The 24,196-nt window shown below is 42.4% G+C and overlaps 1 protein-coding gene across 1 annotated transcript in view; it reads right to left on the bottom strand.

Annotated features, from left to right (window-relative positions):
• Positions 1-8,570: 8,570 nt before the first annotated feature.
• The window catches only part of LOC148342390 (uncharacterized), a 164,601-nt gene continuing 148,975 nt past the window's right edge, over positions 8,571-24,196 (bottom strand). The window contains exons 2-4 of the mRNA XM_088288166.1: positions 14,752-15,901; positions 8,977-9,209; positions 8,571-8,701 (exon numbers count right to left, since the gene is read on the bottom strand). Of these exons, the coding sequence (XP_088144292.1) occupies positions 8,571-8,701; positions 8,977-9,209; positions 14,752-15,901 (1,514 nt within the window). The remainder of the gene's footprint in view (positions 8,702-8,976; positions 9,210-14,751; positions 15,902-24,196) is intronic.

The following is a 24,196-nucleotide window of genomic DNA, read 5'->3' as shown; positions in this document are numbered from 1 at the left end:
CAGACGGATCGCCAGGCTGATGAGCTCCTCCAGTGATGCCGTAACCTCGCGGACGGCGAGCTCATCCTTTAAAGCCGAGTTTATTCCTCGGCGGAACACGGTTCGTAAGGCACAGTCATCAAAACCACTTTCCGCCGTGCAAATGCGTAAAGAAATGGAATAGTCGGCCACCGATCGGCTGCCCTGAGTGCAATCTAACAGTTCACCTCCAGCCTCCTTTCCCTCAACTGTGTGATGGAATGCCCGCTGAAACTCAGCCAGGAAAGCAGGGAAAGAAGACCGGAGGTCTGGTCGGGCATTGCTCACAGCCATGGCCCAAGCACTAGCTTGGCCAGTCAAGAGACTCATCATAAATGCTACCTTGGTGCTGTCATGAACATTTGTGAGGGGCTCTTGATCGAAATTTAACCTACATTAATGAATAAACTCCCCACAAAGGCCAGGTTCCCCCCCATAATGGGAGGGGTGAGGTAAATTTGGCTCGCGACTGTGGTAGCCGGGCGGGAGAGCTCCGGTCGCAAAGGCAATCGGGTCGGAACCCGAGACAGTGCGTGACAGCAGGCTACCTATGCGGGCATCGAAATTCTCAAAACGGTGGGCCAGCTGGCCAACTGCGTTGCGGGGGTCCGCAAGCTCAGTCTCCTGCTGTCCCACCAATCGTCCTTGGCTGGCCAGAGCCTTGTAAATCTTCTCTGTGTCCGCAGAGTCCATGGTCGGAATATTTTGTTATGGTATTTTCCATCACAGCTGGAAAATAGGATCAGGACTCTTCAAGCGCAGACACAGAGAGATGAATTTTAACAAAGATATTTATTTTTACAAAAACAGGAACATTATATATATATAAAATCATACGCAATACCGACAAAGTGCAACTAAAGACACGAGTGGAAAAACTGACACCAGGGGAATAACGACGGGAACGAAAAAGGCTTGCAAAAGGCAAGGAACAAAATGAACAAAAATCGCTTACCACAGAAGGGCAAGGAAAACCAATTGATGAGCGAGCTCAACCGAGAAAATCAATAAAAGAAAACGGAAACACTAACAATGAACGGGAACAAGTTACACGGAATGCAATAACGAGGTGTCTAGAATTCACAACTTGGGACATGAGCATGAGCAAGAGGAATATTCCGACGCTGAGTAGTCAGCGTGGAGTGTTTAAATAGTGCAGTAATCAATGACTTGACGAGTGACAGGTGCGTGGCTGGTGGGCGCATCTTTCCAGCCATGACGACATGAACAGGAACAAGCGCTGGAAGGAAACGCCCCCACTCCAGCTGGGCAAACACAAAACAAAAACATGACAGGACAAAACGGACCATGACACAAAGGGATTAGGTTTTTGGGACAGGTTTTAATTGAAACATTTTCTGATCATGTTTAAAGAAAGTCTTTAGAACAGGAGATGTCTCGCAATTGATGAGAGGTTTACCAGGTATAAAGTTGGATTAAATAGTTTGGCAGCTGATTTATTAACTGATGTGTATCAAATGTAACAAAGGTGGACGACAGATGTTTTATGACTATGCGACACCAGCCCTGACATGACGACTTTTAAGGGCCAAGACAGCATTCCATAAATACCAGAATGCTAACGTCCACATCTATGAGCTGTTTGACGTCACAGGTGCAGGATCGTCAGCCACGTCCAGGAGGAACAGGAGAAACTACATCGCGGGGACTGAATGGGAAAATCAACAGACCCACAGTTGTAAACTTTGGCATACTCTGGCTAAATTGAGGCAAAATTAAGGTTCTGCCAGCACAAATCTCAGTGTAATCAAGGCGGACGCGCCGAGGGAGGGGTCTTTGTGTGGAATTGGAAAGTACATTTTTGGTGAATGAAAGTGTGAAAGAAAAAGGGTTTGCATGTCTATGTGGTTTGAGTGAATGTTTAAGGGACGGGCCTCAGGAAAGAAACCTGATTGAGGGCACCGGCAAGCCCTAACAGCACGTAGGATGCAATGGACGGACAGGCCTGATCAACCTGAATCCCTATTGCACTCCCAAGTACTGATTTTCAAATTGCTATTGGAGGCAGATTGGACTAATTAAATTCAAGCATCAAGTGAATGATTGATTGACGTTAATACACAAAATTTATGCAAAACTGAAAGTGTCAGAATGGAGGTAATTCACCCCTTCTCGCTTGCAAGTGCCACTCCTCCAGTTCTCTCCACAGGTTTGAGGTGACATGTGACCTGTGTGACCAGAAGGCCAGAGAACGCTTCAAAAAGCGCCGCATCACGCCCATCCCGGAGGTTCTCCTCAACAAGGAAGGAGATATAAGATATTGTAATTTAGGGTCCACAAAAACAGATTAAGATATAGTTGTCGCTTTAGCCTGCTCATGTGCCTCGCAGGTTTTATGATTCACATTGGGTGCGCGACTAGATAACACACACCCAGTCCAGGATAGGGCAAAATTTTGGTGTATTGTTTCGACTTTTCCATAATATACGGCACCACAGCGGTGATACTTGAAGTTAATTTCAGTTAAGGGGGCGGTGGCGATGTTTTTATGAAAAAAAAATACTCATTTAACGCAGGCACGAGCATTTGGGATGCCGCGGTCCACCGTCCACTACATCATCCACCGGGTCACTGGGGAAGTGGTGGCTCTTCGCCACAGAGTCATCCACTTCCCCAACACTGCAGGAGACCTTCAGGCAGTGACCCAGGGACTTACAGGACTGGCGAGGCACCATGCATTTGCAAAAGTTGCTGGAGCAATAGATGGTTGTCATGTCCGAATCAAGCCTCCAAGTGACCTTGATGGTCACGACTTATAAGAACCGCAAGCTTTTCTGGACATCTACATGGGCTGGCCTGGATCAGTCCACGACTCCAGGGTCCTCCGCCACAGCCCCCTTTACCAAAGAGGGCTGTATCCTCCTCCAGGGCACTTCATCTTGGCAGATGGAGGGTACCCGTACCTCCAACGACCACTCCCCGTCATCACTCCTTACAAGCGGCCGGTGCAGGGTGTGTGGGCCCGGCGCTTCAACGTTCATCATTCCAAGGCACGCTCAATTATTGAGCGTGCCTTTGGAATGATGAAGGTGAGATTCCGGGCCATCTTTTTCCACACCCTGGAGGTGCACCACACCTTTGGCACAAAATAATCTTTAACTGAATCATCAAAGAGCACAGACACACAAACATGGCAAAATATGAGAAGATGGAAAAATAGATTCATATACAATGTAATGAATGGTTAATAAATCTATCCCATCTTTTGGAGTGACATGGCAGCCATCTATTGCCCCAACCATCCCTACAAACCCCCACGTAACGGATGATGTAGTGGACACTGCAACCGGTATGATGCCCCACTTCAAGTCACGAGAGGAAGATCAGGACTCCTCATTGTGCCCCATCCATGTCATGGGTCCTGGAAGAAAGGTTCCATCCATGCTCCAAATGAGTCCCTGCTCAGGTGAGAATTGGCAAAACAGCACTGACACACTCAGGTTTATCCTGCAACAGTTATGAACTGGGGAATGCTTTTTATTTACTGTGAATAGTTACTGTGAATTATAATGTACTTAATTTATGCCTTGTTTGTCCACCAGTTTTTCAATGAATTAATAGTTTGTAAGCAAAACAGACATGGTGGAGTCTTCATATTATTGTAAAGGTTTTGGTCTTTCACAAACCTGGGCTTTTTCACTTTTGTCTGAAGAAGCTGATCTCAAGATGTGACTGGGATACGAACTAGTTCATCTGTTTTGAAAGTACCCCGGTTTTTGTTTACTCTTAAATGAATGTTATCTAAATTTTAGTCTTGAACACCAAGCATTGATTTTTTATTTTGATCAATCATTTTTTCCATTAAACTGAAAAACCTTCGTCTCCCTCCTCTCAGTTGCCCTTCCCTCCTCTGCCAACCTCTGTCTCTCCAATTCCTGTCTCCGCATTGCCAAATCGAGTCTGTAAAGTCTGATAATTTCATCCTCTCTCCTTCGCTTTCTCCCTCTCTGTCGTTGCTCTGGCTGTTGGCCTCGCTCTTCTTCTTCTTCTACTTCTTCTTCTTCTTCTTCTTCCTCCTCCTCCTCCGCCTCTTGCATCACCCTGGCCCGACTTGGCCCTGGTATTTCTTCAGGGATGGCCTGACTTGGCCCTGGTCTTTCCTCAGGGATGGAGGCAATTAGGACAGGGGGGGTGATGGACTCTGTCCGAGCACTCCATCCATAAGTTCGAACCAGGGCCAAGTATCGGCAGTAGCTCTCCCTGCCACCCTTCGCCAGTCCCTGGGTTTTTGCAATCCTTTATATGAAAAGAAGCAAAAAGATAAAACAATTATATCTTCATTTTCACACACAAGAAAAAAAATGTGGACTTCCATACTTTATACTTCATTTTTAAATTATCCCATTTTTTTTTTTGCCTGCAGGGGCGTCACTTTGCCCTGCAGCTCGAGCTTTTCCACGATGGTCCTGTATTAAATAAATAAAAATGCATGCAAAAATAAAGGATGAAAAAATGGGTAAAAAAGATGCAAACATTAGTCAGAAATCCTGGTGTTATGGGTAACATGCAGATTATATTATTCATTAATATCAGTAATTGGGGAGCACATTGCAGGAGGTACATGGAATTTATACAGGGCACATTCTGTGCTAGGATAAATAAACAGCTGCGTGTTAGCGCAAATCTAATTCAAACACAAATGGCTGATGAATGGAAACTAAAATTGCTATAGTGGGTCTTGCCATTCTTATGCGTTTTCTTTTTGATATTTTGAGTTTAAATGGATGGAAATAAGACAATAACCCGTCAAATATTTTTCCCGATAGTAATTGTATTTTTACCTCCATGCTGTGGCTGCGGAGAACTTGGCCCCCGTAAAGAGGCTCCTTGCTCCCTAACACATAAGGAAAAGATTAAATAAAAATAATGCTAACATGCAGAAATAAGGCAATTCAAATGTTTCAGCCGTACCTCCTATGCAATAGTTCTTAGAGCTACCTTAGTTATATTTGGTCGATATCGCAACTAATAAAATTATCTTAATCTGGAGCTAAATATCCAAACATTGCTGCCCAATATTTCTCATGAGTGATGTTTTAATATTGCATATAAATAACTTAAAATACTTACATCTGAAAGTGCACTCCGATGAGGTGGAACACGTGGCTTCGGTAGTTTGCATCTTGCGAGTGTAGAACGGCGTAGAAGAAGAGCGAGGCTTTTAAGGCTGCGAAGGTTGCATGCTCGTAGCCTTCACACAGGGCCCGTTTCCATGGAGTTTCCACGGAAACGAGGACAGATTATAAGGCCAGTACTCGGAGGCCGCGTGAATTTGGACACCGGCGGAAGCGTCCTTGTCGCACCGGAAATGACGTCTTCTGTCCGCCATATTAGACATCGAAGGACGCAGCCTAATTATTTGTACGTAGCTATCGAGCCTGTCCAAATTCACCACGGGTTATGCGGTCCATATAAGGCTACATGAGGAGGAGCCTTCTTAGGCTTCGAGGACCCAGCCTGCGAACTGGCCTTCGGAGGTCGCAGCCTGTTAATTTGGACACGGCCACTGTGTGTGTGTGTGTTCATTACCACTCTTGTGCTATGCCGACTTTGGGATTATGGCTTGGCTCCAGCCTTTATTCAATCATAATCGTGTCATTTTCTGTTACGAAAATTTTGCATTTACAAATACTTATTTAGACGTGCTTTATGCACAATTTTTCTTTCATCTGTGATTTTTTTAAAGCGCCGTTTGCCCAATGTCGACAGAACACATAAACATTTATCTTGACTGTCAGTCCACATTGTACCCATACAGCTCATACAGGATGGGAAACCCCAAATTTTAATTAGCTCACAACCGCCTACGCTCTTCCTACTTATCCGAACAATTCCTCTCTTTTACAAGTTATCTGTTGGTATCGCACTACTAATACTCCCATCGCATAAAAGTCAGTGTGATTTCTTCCTGCAACCTTGGTTCTCAGACACTTTTACTTCTTATCAGTCTGAAAGCGCACCTGGTCTGTGTCTCACCAATCTTAGCTCCTCCAGTCGGGAGGAAGGAAAAAATGTCAAAAAGGTCAAGTCATGGTTTTGGTGTTAATTTTGGAGCGGCATCCACAATTTGTGTGATGCCTTCTACTGGTGCGGAAAAACAGAATGACGCTGGGCTGAAATGCATCGCACCTTATCAGTGTAATGTCCCTGTTACAATTAAGGCGCCGTGCAATGTGGATGTTGTGTGATGGAATGTCATTTTTTTTTTCTTTTCAACTACTAAAGCAGCGGTGAGGCCTGCTCAAACACACGGAAATCCAATTGTTGTGATTAACATGCAAATGATTTCATGAGCCCTGTGTGTCTGCAGCCAAACAAGGTCATAAAAGCATTTTTTGCAATCACTGCTCAAATGGCTTATAATAATAATTTGGCATTGTTAAGATGCTTTGTTAATACAATCTTGTAGGTATCTTCTCAACTTCCAACCTACACAACCCATTCCATGGCCATGACGATACCGTTGTTTTAAAGATTACCAAGGCTTGTTGGACCTTTCTCTGCCACATAAATTACAGCCCTGAGAGGCACTGGGCCTCAACTTTATCTATGAAGGGTCATGGATTTAATTGGGGTCACCGAGGCGTCCCAAGGAAGGAGTTCACAGAAAAGTGGTCTGGCAATATCTTTTTTTTTTTATCACTGACAATGCGCCCGTTTAAAGTTTTGATGTTTGTGTAAATTTGCCCTTGCTTATTGATTCTGATATTAAAGTCTAATTGTATCAGTGTATCCCAGCCTAATAAGTAAAACGCATGTTGATGTAGAACTCCTTCTACACACACTTTTATGTTTGTTTTTTATGTCACGTGATCCTCCGTTGCTACCACAACTCCTCCTGAAAAGTTAATGTTTGGAACAAGACTTACTGCTTTCTCCTTTTTTTTTTTCTTCTGCTCAACGCGTTCATGCTTTTTGTGCATAATTTAGAATTTTCTTTTCCATTTTACAAGTTGGCCAATTTAAATTACCGTATTTTCGCACCCAAAAGACGCGCCTAGTCAAAGGGCGCAGTACCAGTGGAGGGTGCTATTTCTGTATTTGTTACATAGATAGAACACGCCGTCTCATTGGGCGCTAACAGAACCGAGCAGTCTCGCTGGCTGCTCAGTCGCGCTAGCGTGTTTTTAAAATGGCAGCGGGAGTTCAGTGGTACTTTATTTTAGCTTTTAACAACGTGCTGAAGTTGTCCTCATCCAAAAATGCACCAAGTCCTTGTCTTCTGTATCCAAGATAAACAGTTGGACACTTCGCCATTAAACACGAGAGTCATTATCAGTCTGCCTCGCCGTCTCGCTGCGGCGCAGCCCCTCAGATGGGATGCCGACACAATGCCGGTGTGAGCAAGTCACTAATCAACAAACGATGTGCGGTCACGGAGTTACATCAAAACTAAAACTATCACCCCAAATCAACTGAATAGCATAATAGCAAAATTACACCTCCCAGCCTACCATACAATACCTTAGTTAACATGCATGCACACTAAAACAGAAGATAGCACGGCTAGCGTGGCTAGCTGTTTTTAAAAAGGCAACAGGAGCAAAACTGAGTTTGGTTGTATTTTATTTAACAATTTACTCACATTAATATTGATCAGTCATCCACAAATCCTTCAAAATCATATTCTTCCGTATCAGATACAAACAGTTGGGCAAATTCTCCCTCAAACACGCCAGGTTCCCTCTCGTCATTGTCCAATTCTGTGTCGCTACTGAGCGGCTCCTCGGATGTAATGCCGGCTTTCGCGAAAGCTCTTACAATAGAGCTAGCAGACACGTTCGTCCAAGCACCTACAATCCACTCGCAAATTGTGGCATAACTTGCTCTTCGCTGTCTCCCAGTCTTTGTGAAGCTGTGTTCGCCCTCCGCCATCCATCGCGCCCACGCAGCACGCAACTTCACTTTGAACGCTCTTTTTATACTAATGTCGAGTGGTTGGAGTTCCTTTGTCAAGCCTCCCGGGATGATGGCAAGCTCTGAGTTCATATGCGTGACTTGGTTTTTCACAGCGGCTGTCAGATGGGCACGCATGGAGTCACAGACCAACAGCGACGGTGACGCGTGGAAAAAACCACCGGGTCTCTTTACGTACACCTCACTCAGCCACTCTCTCATTTTGTCCTCGTCCATCCAGCCCTTTTGATTGGCCTTGATGATAACGCCGGCAGGAAACTTCTCTTTAGGCAGCGTCTTCCGCTTAAAAATCACCATAGGTGGCATTTTTTGTCCGTTCGGATGGCAAGCTAGCACAACAGTAAAAGCAGACTTCTCGTGTCCCGTTGTGCGGATTGCTACCTTGCTGACCCCCTTCTTCTCCACAGTGCGGCTCGCCGGGATGTCGAAAGTTAGCGGCACCTCGTCCATGTTGGTGATGTGGCTGGGCTGGATACTGTAGTGTATTTTCACAAGGTCTAACATGTGCAACCCATTTTATGGCCATGACGATATTGTTGCTTTAGAGATACCAAGCCTTGTGCTGAACCTCCCTAAGTCATAAGTTACGGCCTTAGAAGCGAGTGAGTCTCACTTTATCTGCTAAGGGTCAAAGAGGTCATTCGGGCCCCAAGGAAGATGTTTACAGAAGAGGGGTCTGGCGCCAAGAAGTCGCATCTGGAAATGGGAGCTGTGCCTCGCACAGAGAGGCTGTTCGAAAAGTCAGCTAAGAGACAGCAGGATAAAAATGCATATGCAATAAGGGAAAATTAGATATTCATGTCCTTTGTTTGCCTTCCCTATAAGAAGGGATGGCGCGAGAGGGAGAGACCTTTTTTTCTTTTGGGAACTTCTGACATCAGCTGAGATCAATAAACTCTTTTTCCAACCACCGGTGTGTGTCAGAAGTTTTTTCCATCACCAAACCAACCTTGCCCGGCGACCTGTCCGGAGGGGAGCTGAGCCAGACCCGCACATCAACAACGAAATTTACCACAATACGTTTGTCGGTAATCTTTTTGCTGCAGTAAGAGCGGAAGGCGACCATCTTCTCCTTGTAATCCTCTGGGAGTTGCTGCGCGACGGTCGTCTTTGCCCGGATGGATAGATGGCGCCGTTTCATAAAACGAAAATACCAAGACGCCCCTCCTTGGAAATGTTCGATGTTCAATTCGCCAGCAAGCGTTACTGCCTTCTGTCGAATGGTGATGGTAGATACGCTTCTCCCAGCTGTTCTGTGAGCAGCAATCCATTGCTCGAGCTGGTCTTCCAACACGGGCCATCTTGCCTTGCTTCCACGAAAACTCAGTGTAGTTTTCTTGACTTGCGAACCATGGATTCGTTGATTTTTAATTCCCTCGCAGCTGCTCGATTCCCATGAACATTTGCGTAGCTGATAGCTTGCAGCTTGAACTGTGCTTCGTAAGAGTGTCTCTTGATTGATGCCATTTTTGCTGATTAATTGCCTGAGCAACGTGTTGCACCTGGTATATATAGAGGCATCGGGGCTGCTTTGCACTGGGGGCGTGTCTTTGCATTGTCATTCACGCCCATCTCCCTCTCATATCCGCCTGTTGTCGTTCACGCCCATCGTTCTCCTCTCACGCCCCCTGCTGTCGTTAGCCACGCCCGCCTTCTCTCTCAATATAAGCGGTGTGCAGGCAGTAAATGTTCGCAGTCAGCCCAGCGGTGCACTTGTTGCACTTGGTCCACATAATGGGCGCTCCACCTCAAAAGGCGCCCTGGCTTTCTTGGACGAGTTTCAGGACTTTAAAGTGCGCCTGATGACTGCGAAAATAAGGTAATCCAATGTATAAAAAATATAATATAGCATGAAAAAAAATATTTGGTATATTTGACAAAATTATACGTTTTTTCCGAAGTGAGATCCTGCTTAGCAACAAACCCCAAACGCTTGATAGAGCTCAATCTAGAAAGTGGTTTTAGCAAGTCAGAAATTTATTCAGAAAGTGAAATATTAAATGTATGTGAGGGGATATTTGAAGAGTTCAAGTTTTGATCAATGGACCATACATATACGAGCCAACCAAACACAGCGAGAAAACCAGCGCTGACTCCAGTTGCTATCAGGTTGCCAACTCCTGACATTCCAAAACCTTTGAGAGAAACTGAGACTATTTGCGTTTCTCTTTCTGGTTCTTTTTATAGTTCAACTTCTAGTTCTGTTTTTCACCTTTTCACACAGCGTAATGAAGGCCAGTTGATCAAGTGGAACAAGTGATTTTATTGATGATTGTGGAAGGCACCGATTTCATAAGCACCGTTTCTTCTCACACCTTTTCCATTAAGTACGATTAAAAAGAAAACTGAAAAGCATAATGTTAACAAATGTTGTTCCAGGCGAAGGCAATTAATTTCATTTACATGTTTGATGTAAACACACAAAAAACTCATCATCACTCAGACACAATGGTTCTTCTGACACTGATCACATTGGCTTAATGTCAATAAAAAAGCTTTGCAAAATTCAATATAACATATTTGATTCAAAATCACATTTACATCTTACCACAAAGAGTCAGTTCCTTCAGTTTTTTGTTGTCTTTTTTTAAGCTTCAAGGATCGCTGCAATTCTCACCAGCACAATTGTGACTCTCAGCACCATTTTTAGAAAAGAATTTTTTAGCACAAACCCTGCAACTGAATGGCTTGTCTCCAGTGTGTGTTCTTGTGTGGCTCGTTAAATACGACTTACGATAGAAACTCTTTCCACAAACTGAGCAGGAAAAGGGTTTTTCGCCACCGTGCGTTCTTGCGTGCCTTGTTAAAGTTGATTTTTGAGTGAAACTTTTCCTACAAACTGAGCAGGAAAAAGGTTTTTCTCCACTATGGGTTCTTGCGTGTTCTGTTAAATGTGCCTTTTGAGAGAAGCATTTTCCACAAACTGAGCAAGAAAAAGGTTTTTCTCCACTGTGCGTTCTTGTGTGGATTGTTATCTCAAACTTTCGAGAGAAGCTTTTGCCACAAACTGAGCAAGAAAAAGGTTTTTCTCCAGTGTGCGTTCTTGTGTGCCTTACTAAATGAGACTTTCGAGAGAAGCATTTGCCACAAACTGAGCATGAAAAGGGTTTTTCTCCACTGTGTGTTCTTGTGTGCCTTACTAGAGACTTTTGAGTGAAGCATTTACCGCAAATTGAGCAGGAAAGAGGTTTTTCTCCACTGCGTGTTCTTGTGTGGATTGTTACATCAAACTTTTGAGTGAAGCATTTACCGCAAATTGAGCATGAAAAAGTTTTTTCTCCACTGTGTGTTCTTGTGTGCCGTTTTAAAGACAACTTTGAAGTTGATGATTTCACACACTGAGAACATACCCAATTGTCAGTGTGACATGCCCTTTCACCTTTGCCATGCCCATCATCATCATTAGTATCATCATCATCGTCAAGAGCATCTGATAATGTGTCCTCACTATGTGCTTGTGATGGCCCCCAGTGGTCTTCATCACCTTCTGTTGTCACGTGATGACTTGAGCTGCTGCTTGTCGGCTCCGGCCCTCTGTTGTCCTCACTCTCATCCTTGTTTTCATCTTCAGTCTTTATAGGGACAACGTTCACTGGTGACTTGTTGATCTCCTCCTCCTCCTCCTCCTTTTTGATGCGAGTCAAGTCTGGCTCCTCTTTCACAGAACGGAGATCGTTTTCACTGACGTCTGCAGGACACAAAAAGACAAATTTGGTTTGGTCAAGTCAAAGCTCAGGCGGCAACTTTGTCTTATATTGTTTCTACCGGACTACCTTGACTTGTGAAATATGTTTACAAGTATTTCTTTTTGCATTTCGAGATAGTTTCATCGTGGGTACTTTTTGCTTCCATTATAATCTGGATACTGTGGTAAATTTCCGCTGTTGATGTGCGGGTCTGGCTCAGCTCCCCTCCGGACAGGTCGCCAGGCAAGGTTGGCTTGGTGATGGAAAAAACTTCTGACACACACCGGTGGTTGGAAGAAGATTTTATTGATCTCAGCTGATGTCAGAAGTTCCCAAAAGAAAAAAGGTGTCCCCTTCTCGCGCCTTCCCTTCTTATAGGGAAGGCAAACAAAGGACATGAATATCTAATTTTCCCTTATTGCATATGCATTTTATCCAGCTGTCTAAAGCTGACTCCTCAAACTGCCCCTATGGCTGCGGGGCACAGACTCCGCGAAGGTGCGACTTCCCGGCGCCAGACCCCTCTTTTGTAAACCCCCTCCTTGGGACGCAGATAACCCCTGTTCTGCTTCCTGACCCCCCGTAAATAAAGTTAAAGTCTCGTGCCTCTCAGGGCGGCAATCTACGTGTCAAAGGGGGAGTCAGGAAGCCCTGAGAGAGTTCAAAGCGACAGTTGTCATGGCCATAAAATAAGTTGTCTATGTCAGACCTTGTGAAAATACACTACAATACCAAAAAGAATTAAAGGGGCCCTGGCATCATAGTCACTATTTATTGCATGATTTACGTTTGTTTTGTTTTTTTTCCCCAAAATGACTTTTAGCCTGCTAGTACGTTCCAACATTCCCCTTTTTACTAAAATTTCTCTTTCTAAATACAATTTAAGACAAAATTACGTTTGAAGAGACAAAATCCCTACACATAAGCATTAAGCAACAACACTTTCACTCTGACTTTCATGTTGACATATTTGAATTATGACTGTATACAGTGAACCCCCGGTTATCGCGGTTAATGGGGACCGAGACCACCCGCGAAAACTGAAAATCCGCGAAGTAGTGTCGCACCTTCAAAAAAAAAAAAAAAAACACTGTATATAAATACTTCTATATATATATATATATATATATATATATATATATATGTGCGAAGTAGCAGCACACCTTCCAAAATGCTTAAAATATATATATATATATATATATATATACACACTGGTAGCGAGAGAGAGAGAGTGAAATTCATGGAATAACAAAAAAATTATTATTAAAACTTATTATTTTTTTCATTCCCGGGCCATTATTTTTGTATTTATTCAATTACTTCTTTTTGTATTTATTTAATTACTTCGACTTTTACCTGGTGGTACGCCGTCCGGTGTGCCCTGTGAATGTTATGATCCTCTAGCAGAGCTGGAGGATTGAACAGGACTCTCCAAACGCAGACCCGGGAAAAAAGGTGGTGATACAAAGGTTATTTATTATAATCACTATATAGTCAGTGTAATCAGCGCGTTTCGCAGCAGCTGACGAGACGATCGCTGGAGGAACGCCCACACAGCTGAAAAAACAAAAACACGCGGCATGACAGGCACAGATCATGACAGTGAAATGATAGGTGGCATTCTTCATTTATTTATTTATTCATTCATAACTGACAGCCTCGCGCTCCGCCGGTGCCCGGGCGGAAGGTGCTCCTCTTCGGCTTACTGTGACGCGAGCATGCCCTCCTCCTCGGGAGCTTCCATTCGGTTAAACTTAGGGCCCGCTTGGCACCGCCCGTGCCCGGGGAAGGTGCTCATCTACGGCTTAACTGCCACGCACGCCGGCCGGAGCTTTGATACGGTCCGAACCGCGCGAAACGTCGCCATCAATTGTGTCCGGGGGAACCTGCTCTCCTTCGTCTACTCTCTTCTTCGTCCACTCTCCTCTTCGGCGCACGCCGGCCGTCTAACCGCTTCAGCGCCCCCTTGTGCCGCTCGGCGAAACTACAATGCCCCCGATTATTTTTTAGACCCGCGAAGCACTGAACCCGCGAAAGGTGAACCGCGAAGTAGCGGGGTTTCACTGTATTTGACAAAATGAGTTTTTTTCCGAAGTGAGATTCCGCTTAGCAACAAACCCCAAACACTTGATAGAGCTCAACCTAGAAAGAGGTTTTAGCCAGTCAGAAATTTATTCAGAAAGTGAAATATTAAATGTATGGGAGGGCATATTTGAAGAGTTTGAGTTTTGTTCAATGGACCATACATATACGAGCCAGCCAAACACAGCGAGAAAACCAGCGCTGACTCCAGTCGCCATCAAGTTGCCAACTCCTGACATTCCAAAACCATTGAGAGAAACTGAGACGATTTGCGTTTCTCTTTCTGGTTCTTTTTATAGTTCAACTTCTAGTTCTGTTTTTCACCTTTTCACAGCGTAATGAAAGCCAGTTGAGCAAGTGGAACAAGTGATTTTATTGATGATTGTGGAAGGTAACGATTTCATAAGCAGAGTTTCTTCTCACACCTTTTCCATTAAGTACGATGAAAAAGACAACTAAAAAGCATAATGTTAAAAAATGTTATTCCAGGCAAAGGCAATTTATTTTATTGACATGTTTGATGTAAACACCAAAACAAATCATCATCACTCAGACACATTGCTTCTTCTGGCACAGATCACATTGGCTTTATGTCAATAAAAAAGCTTTGCAAAATTCAATAGATCATATTTTATTCAAAATCAAAATTTACATCTTACCACAAAGAGTCAGTTCCTTCAGTTTTTTGTTTTAAGCTTCAAGGATCGCTGCTTTTCTCGCCAGCACAATTGTGACTCTCAGCACTGATTTTAGAAAAGAATTTTTTAGCACAAACGCTGCAACTGAATGGCTTGTCTCCAGTGTGTGTTCTTGTGTGGCTCGTTAAAAGCGACTTACGATAGAAACTCTTTCCACAAACTGAGCAGGAAAAGGGTTTTTCTGCACTGTGTGTTCTTGTATGATTTGTTAAAGTTGATTTTTGAGTGAAACCTTTCCTACAAACTGAGCAGGAAAATGGTTTTTCTCCACTGTGCTTTCTTGTGTGGCTTGTTAAATGTGTCTTTCGAGAGAAGCTTTTTCCACAAACTGAGCATGAAAAAGGTTTTTCTCCAGTGTGTAATCGTGTTTTTTTAAACTTGACTTAGAAGAAAATCTTTTGCCACAAACTGAGCAAGAAAAAGGTTTTTCTCCAGTGTGTTTTCTTGTGTGTTCTGTTAAACTTGCCTTTTGAGAGAAGCATTTTCCACAAACTGAGCATGAAAAAAGTTTTTCTCCAGTGTGTTTTCTTGTGTGTACTGTTAAACTTGCCTTTTGAGAGAAGCATTTTCCACAAACTGAGCATGAAAAAGGGTTTTCACCACTGTGTGTTCTTGAGTGGCTTGTTAAATGAGACCTTCGAGAGAAACTCTTGCCACAAACTGAGCAGGAAAAAGGTTTTTCTCCACTGTGTGTTCCTGAGTGGCTTGTTAAATGAGACCTTCGAGAGAAACCCTTGCCACAAACTGAGCAGGAAAAAGGTTTTTCTCCACTGTGTGTTCCTGAGTGGCTTGTTAAATGAGACCTTCGAGAGAAACTCTTGCCACAAACTGGGCAGGAAAAAGGTTTTTCTCCACTGTGTGTTGTTGCGTGGCTTGTTAAATGTGTCTTTTGAGAGAAGCTTTTTCCACAAACTGAGCATGAAAAAGGTTTTTCTCCAGTGTGTAATCGTGTATGTGTTTTTAAATTTTGCTTAAAAGAAAAGCTTTTGCCACAAACTGAGCAAGAAAAAGGTTTTTCTCCACTGTGTGTTCTTGCGTGGCTTGTTAAATGTGTCTTTTGAGAGAAGCTTTTTCCACAAACTGAGCATGAAAAAGGTTTTTCACCACTGTGTGTTTTTATGTGCCCTTTTAAAGACAACTTTGAAGATAATGAGTCAGTGTGACATGCCCTTTCACCTTTAGTTTGCTCATTATCATCATCATCATGAGCATCTGATAATGTGTCCTCATTTTGTGCTTGCGATGGCCCCCGGTGGTCTTCATCACCTTCTGTTGTCACGTGATGACTTGAGCTGCTGCTTGGAGGCTCCGCCCCTCTCTTGTCCTCACTCTCATCCTTGTTTTCATCTTCAGTCTTTATAGGGACAACGTTTAGTGGTGACTTGTTGATCTCCTCCTCCTCCTCCTCCTCCTCCTCCTTTTTGATGTGAGTCAAGTCTGGCTCCTCTTTCACAGAACGGAGATCGTTTTCACTAACCTCTGTCGGACACAAAAAGTTATTTGGTTTGGTCAAGTCAAAGCTCATGCGGCGACTTTGTCTTATATTGTTTCTACCGTGCTACCTTGACTTGTGCCTGCCGCACACGGAGCAATGCGTGGACCCCAACTTGGACCGGACCATGAGGGCATTTCACAAAATTACGTCCTACGATGTAAACCTCCCTTTTGATGCCCGATTTCATTCCTGACATGGTCACAGACGTTTCTAGGAGCGAGCTGAAGTTAGCACACACAGGCTATCGTGTGCGTCTGATGGAACACCTGTTGTGGGACCCTAACATCAGGGATCGCGGTTAATCGCTTCCCGATTGCCCGGGGCAAGTGAAATTTGGCCACGGGCAAGGTAAAATTATGGGCAACTTGCCAAGCATTTTTTTAAAGCAGCCAAATATCTTTAATTCCGACGAAAACTGTGACGTGATCTGTTTGTGTGCACTGTATGGTGATGGTTTAACCCAGACACCCCCTTATGTTATGGTTTGGTCCATTGGCCTTATCGGGGGCAATGGGCGGGCGCTACGGGGATCAGTTAGTTCAGTGAATGTCGAGTTAAAGTGGACGTCAATAAATCCCGCAGTATTGGAACTCGCTGTAGTCGCATCCTCATTTGAAGTTTGAAAAACACAACAAAAACCGACGATATTTCGGCCGAAAATTGACAGCCGGAAGTTTTCTTACCTTATTCTGCGCATGTTTACAAGTGGCGATGAGTTCATTCAAATCCGAACATTTCTGATTCCTCTGACATGACTAAAATAGCTCGAATATTTTTAAGTAGACAATTCAGTTGCGAGTAAGGAAGGGAGCAATATTTGATTATTGGCTGTTAATTCATTAGCTCCATGATGTGACCTGACATAGTGTCAGTGACTGTGTTCTGTTTATGCTTTGAAATTTATGGACGCAGCGCCACAGGCACTGGTCTTAAAGGAATACACAAATTTCCCACACTCATAATTTACTCATGTGATTCCTCAATTAATAGGCTCTCCTGGATTTAAAATTGATAATCTGGATTGCTGTAATATCATTTTCCCAATTTAACATGCAGATTTGTTAATTATTAAAACTACAATTAACATTTTCATTAACTGCACAGGATGATACATGCTGTTGTGAGCAGGGTTTCATGGTTGATGATGAAAACAAGATTAATTTATGTTTATCAGATTATATGTTTATTTACATTTGTGGCGCACATTTTACAACCATAAACATTTTATTCTTAGAGAAAAAAAATGGTCACTTGCCCAAGTCGGGCAAGTAATTTGGCCACTCGGGCAAGGCAAATTTTAGTGGCACTTGCCCTATGGGCAAGCAGTTTTTAAAGTTAACCGCGAACCCTGGTTACGTGACCTTGTTGACCAGCCGGTGCGGACAACAAGCCTGCTGTGGCGCTGCGTCACCAGAACATGTCCCAGGAGCAGCGGAAACGGAAAGAGCAGACGCAATGGGTGCGGCATGCGTCGGCTGCTGCATTAGCTGCTTCTCCCCGGTTTTATTTAATTCTCCCCCCCCATATTCTTTTTTCCTTTCCCGGTGAATTAGCACTCTTGGCCCCCTGAACCTGCAAGTGTAACAATTCTTTTTCTACATCCAATCCAATATTTTCTTTCATCGATGCAGAAACGGGGGTTCTACTCATACAGATCAGCAGTTTCTCATTGACGGACTGTTTCGCTTGATGTCAGTAACTGGGAGGCGCACGCCCTCGAGGACGGCCACCCGGCACAGCTGTTGCACTATTGGACGGGTCACTGGCGGAAGCTTCAATCCATTCGCGTCTCGCCCCGTCTCCCATAAGAGCTCACCAACTTAATCCCTCATCATATTTTACAAATGCCAATGCCAATTGGTTTTGTCTTCTGTTTATGATTCATATTCAATCCCCATGAACATGTGAACTATAATTTAGCTATTCTTTTTTTAACTAACTAATACAGTGATTCTCAAATAGTGGGGCGCGGTGCGATGCTCAGGGGGGCGCGTGGGACCCTGGGGAACCAGCTTTTTTGCATGGTTTTGGGACCAAAAAAGGCGATCTCAGACCACGCGAGTTTGAGCTCGTCAAAGCTGTTTGTGCCCCGAGTTCACGCAGTACTGATTAACAAAAAAAAAAACGTCACCCCGTCGCTCGTTGACCCGGAAGTGATTTCTTTCGCCGCTCCTTAAATCCCCCGCGCCAAGCTATCTTGCGCCGCAGCAGAGCGAGCAAGGAGGCGCTAAGCGCGCTAATCGCTAAAATGAATTGCTTCGATGGACGCTCAACTTTTAAAAGAAGTCTGACTCAAACCGCGTTCGGGCGGAGAGCCAGCAGCTATGAACAGAAATGTTGTATTGCAACCATTACGTATCCAAACAAAATAAGACGATGGCTACGTGAGCAATTTAGCAGACGCTCTCAGGCTGGAACACGGAAATGGCTGACGTCATCAAAACGAAGCGGTTTGACGTCAATCAGATTGTAAACATAAAAAAAAATGTCTAGTCAACATATTCAAACTGTTGCTTTATGTTATTTATATAGAATTTTTGTTTGAAATCCCCCTGGCTCTTTTTGTCTTTTCTATATTATGTATGTATTAATAACTGTTTGGTTTGTTCATGTTAATAAAGTAAAAAAAAAACTAAACAAAAACGTATAGTAAATATTTATCATCCCATCAATATTCGCACCACAGAGTGCTGAGTTTCGAGATCCTCACAATAGTCGTTCTCAAAATGATATATTTTTTAATCAATTTATCTTTGTTAAGGGATATTTTATTGACAATCCAACATTAATATACAAAGAACACGTACATTAGTACGAAATGTAAAAAAAAACTGTAGTGGGGGGGCGCAAATTTATTTTCTTCTTGGTAGGGGGGGCGTGACAGGAAATAATCGAGAACCACTGAACTAATAGAACCCCGTTTTCCACAACCAATGAGTCAGTATAATTTGAAGTGGATTATCCGCAGACTAAAAATTTCTAATTTAATTCATAATCTAATTTAATCCATCACAACATGATAATTCATCATATTCCTGTCATTTCCATCTCAAAATGTCGTTTCATTAATTGAATTACCCTTGTACATCCGTCGCAAAACTGAAGTATGGAACATTAGATGTTTTTTTTTTTTTTTCGTTTTGCATGACCTTTAACCTTGCATGTTCTGTTTCAACAAAATTGTATCTTTTATCAGTTTCCCTGTTTCATGAGTTGCTGCCGGGGGCACAAAGGAGGAGTTCAGAGAGGAATTTCACCCTCAGGGGCAATCCCAAACTTTTGTTTCCAGGACATTGTAACACTCTGGGCTGGTTTGTTGTTCTTCTTATTGCAATTTTACTGCATTCAGTCTTCCTCGAGACTGAATACGTTCTAGTGTTTGCCAAATAGTTAATCCTAGTTTCTCACTTTCACTTTTCACAGTCAAGATATGAACTTTTTAACTGCACGATCACTTCATTGAGGTCTAATTATCAATTCTTTACCGTAGTCAGACTTTTGCCATCAAAGAGACCTGTTCCTGAACCGTACGTTAACGTTTTCATCACATAACGTTTTTCCGTGTTGACAAATCACATTCCACGGAACATGCATTCATTCCTTTATGATCTTATATTTCTGTATTTAATTCACCGCTTCTTGCAATGAAGATTAATTTCACCCCAATTATGTAGCCAATTATCTTTCTCGTTTTAATTTTGCTTTAGTTATTATCCAAATTTTTGAACATTTTTTATGCTGCATCTTTCAATGCACACTAGGACGCACACGCGTTAGTTGAACTTATAAAACGGAACATTAATGCAATAACATTTGGGTTTTAGAAGGGGCAATTCTTTCTACAAAGGAGGGACTGGCACTGGTTTATAACTATCACCCCTTATCTCCTGCGTGGGGGCTGCCTGACTTCCTGGTCCCACAGTAGATGGTAGCCAGGTTTTTGATTTTGTGTGGTCTTTACCAGAACATGAGTAATCACAGGGTACGTATCTGAACAGCGGAGTTGAACCGGCCCAGACTTAATGCATTATTCTTGCTACGTACCAGCGAAACTGTCGGCTCAGCCCCAGGCCCTCCACACAACGGTACGCCTCGATCCTTACTGTGTTCCATGCCACAAAGTGCCCAATACGATTCGTGGAAGTGCGCTTCTCTTCATTATTTCTATTTTCAGCTCATAATTTTCCTGCTAAAATTTACACCCTGGCCAGGTTCTGTGCTCAAACCGAGCTTATTCACAACTATGTTGTTTATAGCATTAATTTTACACTTCTTATTTCTCATTTCTTTAACCACTAGACCTTTCTTTCCTTTATCTTCTGCACATTTCTCCCGCACTAGTCCCATTTACTTAGTTCCTATCATCAATTTTTTTAATTAATTTTTTTTTTAATACTTTTTTTTAATGTTCTTTCAAAGTGCGGTTACTTTCACATCTTTTATGTCTTAATCATTTATAGAGGCCTCTTGTTTAAACGATAATTGAAACTAACACAGGGACATTTTCCATGACCAATCAGCCAGCAGACCCACACGCACAAGCTCTCTTTAACGACCCCAAAAGCCCCGACCGCTTGGACACAGGCGCACAACACCCATTGTGAGTAAAAGCATCTCACCGAAAGTTCAGCCGGCCGGCTGTTGAACGCCTGCGCCCCCGCACCCTGAGACCCTCAATGGAGCAAGAATCCAGTTTGTGATGCCAAAAATGTGGTATATTTTGTTGTTGATGTGTGGGTCTGGCTCTGCTTCCCTCCGGACAGGTCGCCGAGCATGGCAGAATTGGTGATGGAAAAAAATTCTCTGACACAGCCATTTTGGTTAGAAAGAGATTTTATTCTCGTCACATGCTGATGTCAAAAGAAGTCTGCCCAAAAAGCTAAAAGGGAAAGGTGTCCCCTCTCTCCGGCCTTCCCTTCTTATCGGGAATGGCCACACCGGACATGAATATTGAAGGATTGTATTACGATTGCTGGCATTATTTTAAACACTTACGGGACAGAAGGTCAATTATTTAATTTAGCAGGTTCATATTTACTGAATATGTTAAACATTGATTAAACAAAAAGCATTTCTCAAATGAAAGTAGAAGTACAGTGCATCGATAAGATTGACTGGGATTGTAGTCATGGTGTTTACTGATGCATTCATATGCTAAATTTATATGACTTAGTTTAAATGTAAGATCTCAAACTTGCACACATAGTATTTTCTGCCAGGATGGCCGAGTGGTCTAAGGCGCCGCGTTCAGGACCCAGTCTCCCCAGGAGGCCTGGGTTCGAATCTCGAATTTCCCCATTGTGGGACTAATAAAGGGCAAATTATTATTATTATTATTTTCATGACCCACACTCTCATTCAGAACAGATTCAGTCTGCTCAGGTCAAACTGATGACAAACCAGATTGCACTTCATGGACAAATACAACAAAACACATTCTCCACATAGGCCATAGAAGATAGAAACATATCAAGTTGGACCGGGGAGGACGTCACAGGGACGCTATCAAGAACACCCAAAAACACACAATTTGATCTGGGAAAACATACACCACACAATCTGTACACTGACAAGATTACAGGGGAATGTGAGCAGGAGAGACAGAGAGACTGCCGCCTGCCTGAGAAGGTCAGCCTTGGACGTGGAACGGGGGAAGGAGCAAGGACGACCGATTCAACCTACATGACCCTTGACATAAGAAACCTATAAAATGTCAGGTTGGGCTGAGATCAGCGCGCCATTTTTTGATTGTGCTCGTCTGATTATAGTTTCTCGTCAGAATAAGAAAAAGCCGCCCAGATACTATTTGTTGAACTCCAGAAATCGAAGAAACTAAAATATCGCAACCCTAATCAGCTGTTGTTGAGTCTTTATTTGGCCCTTTTCTTCTTGAGTACAAAAAACGAACACGCATTGGAGTAAGTTTGGCTTTGAAGATTCATTTACGAAATGTTTCTCATTTTCTCAATGGCTCAACTCCAACAGTGGATATAAACATACACTACATCTGTCAGCATAGTTTTGAAACCTGACATGACAAACTTAATTTCTTTAGCAACATATAAAAACTGGAATATGTAAAATGTTAAATAATCAGTTCAAATTTTAAACTGGAAAAAAAACACGGAGTTTACCCCCCACAAATGGTTATTCTTTGGCATTTATTTTCTGCACTGATTTCATTTGGCATAAACAAATGTTCAGCAAACCGGCAAGTAAAAGGCAATATTTAAAAATAAAACGGCAATAACCTTGAACACATTTCCCCAAACAACTTAATGTTGTGATGCATATTTCTCACGATAGAAAGTCGTTCTTTACAAAGCAAATGAGAGTAAGACGTGTACAAACCTGCTTTGAGTGGCACAACACGAGGCTGCTTTCAAACTTCGCCCAGCAGTTGAAGATGTTGCTCGTTCTCTTCTTTTATTTCACCTAGTTCCTCTTTGTACTTGGGTGTCGTTCTTGCACACATTTTCAAATGATAATTCCCAAAAATCCGCACTTGGTCTTTGCTTGGCGATTACTCGTGTGCTTCTCTTTGTTCGACGAGATGAAAGAAAGATGGCATCGTCCCACTGAAAGGATTTCCTGTTCGTCACGAAAGCGGAAGAACAGGACACACCCCGCTGTGATATGATTGGCTGCTGGCTGTGTGGAGCACTGTCACCAACTCACCGACAGATGTCGCCATTTGCGATGCAAATCATTGTTATCTTCTTCTAAACATAGAGAAAAACCTAAGATGCACATGAACAAACATTTTAGTTCCCAAATATGAACTTGAGAGATGTATTGAATTTTACTTTTGTTGCTGGTTTTGTTTTCACATCTGACACCATGTTGTTGGTTGGATAGTATTCCAAATGTATTTCCCTATTATTAACAGTTGACATGATAAAGTGAAACTTTACGTCAACATATTTTTCACTACCGTCAGATAATCATCACAAGTCTCGAATATTCTCACACAGCTGACATTTATTAATTTGTCACCGTCAAACTATAAAACATACAAAAAATATAAATATACAACTGCAATATACAATATTTACAAAGATAATGAAAAGAAAGCCCAGCAACACCATCAAGTGTAAACATAGTTGTTAGCAGCAAAACATACCTCGATGACTGCACAATAATTCTGAGGGGAATGAGCTTCAAATGCTGGCAGAAAAGTCACTTCAGAAACTGACAATTAGAACGGAAAATATTAACCATTGCCACTATAGACACAAAACCAGCAGGATATTAACCTGTAATCTTACAGGGGAAAGTTTACCTTCTTATTCAGCCAACCAAAATACTCAGCTTGTCAATCATGTCCGACGGCACTTGCCTTGCCACGTAAAGAGCGCATGAGTATGAACAGTGCAACTCTCAAACACGTCCCCGGAGCAACAAACAATATAATTACTTTCCTATTGTTCCATGTACAAACGATTCACAAATAAGAAAAGAAAACTTGCATGACAACTATACACAAATTATCAATAAAGTCAACTTGCCAATTGTTTGATGAATAATAAATTATAATAAATTAAATGACAAATAATATTTTGGCAGTTAAAATGATCAATTTAATTTTGCAAAGATTTTTTATTGACATTAAGCCAATGTGATCAGTGCCAGAAGAACCAACGTGTCTGAGTGATGATAAGTTTTTTTTGTTTTTAAGATCAAGCATTATAAATAAAATTAATTGCCTTTGCCTGGAACAACATTTTTTAACATTATGCTTTTCAGTTGTCTTTTTAATCGTACTTAATGGAAAAGTTGTGAGAAGAAACAGTGCTTATGAAATCGGTGCCTTCCACAATTATTAATAAAATCACTTGTTCCACTTGCTCAACTGGCCTTCATTACGCTGTGTGAAAAGGTGAAAAACTGAACTAGAAGTTGAACTATAAAAAGAACCAGACAGAGAAACGCAAATCATCTCAGTTTCTCTTGAAGGTTTTGGAATGTCAGGAGTTGGCAATCTGATGGCGACTGGAGTCAGCGTTTATTTGTCACCATGAAGGAGATGATCCCCATCACGCAGTTCGTTGCTGCGCCTCTGAATACTGAAATGAAATATTTAAGTACTTAAATAAATGCTAAGATATTTTTTAACACTCTAACATTTAAATAATAAAATAGTGAAACATTTCAATTTGAAATTCGCAACCACATACAGAGTAAATTAAATTCATAATAATATAGAAACATTTACTCAATATTGAACAAATTTAGGAATCCTAATTTTAAAAGATAAAAAAAATTCTTAAATCAAATTT

The sequence above is a fragment of the Idiotropiscis lumnitzeri genome, chromosome 2 (genome assembly GCF_059441095.1).
Source record: "Idiotropiscis lumnitzeri isolate Australia: NSW breed Sydney's pygmy pipehorse chromosome 2, RoL_Ilum_1.0, whole genome shotgun sequence".
Classification (NCBI taxonomy): domain Eukaryota; kingdom Metazoa; phylum Chordata; class Actinopteri; order Syngnathiformes; family Syngnathidae; genus Idiotropiscis; species Idiotropiscis lumnitzeri.
This window is presented reverse-complemented; position numbering and strand designations above follow the sequence as displayed.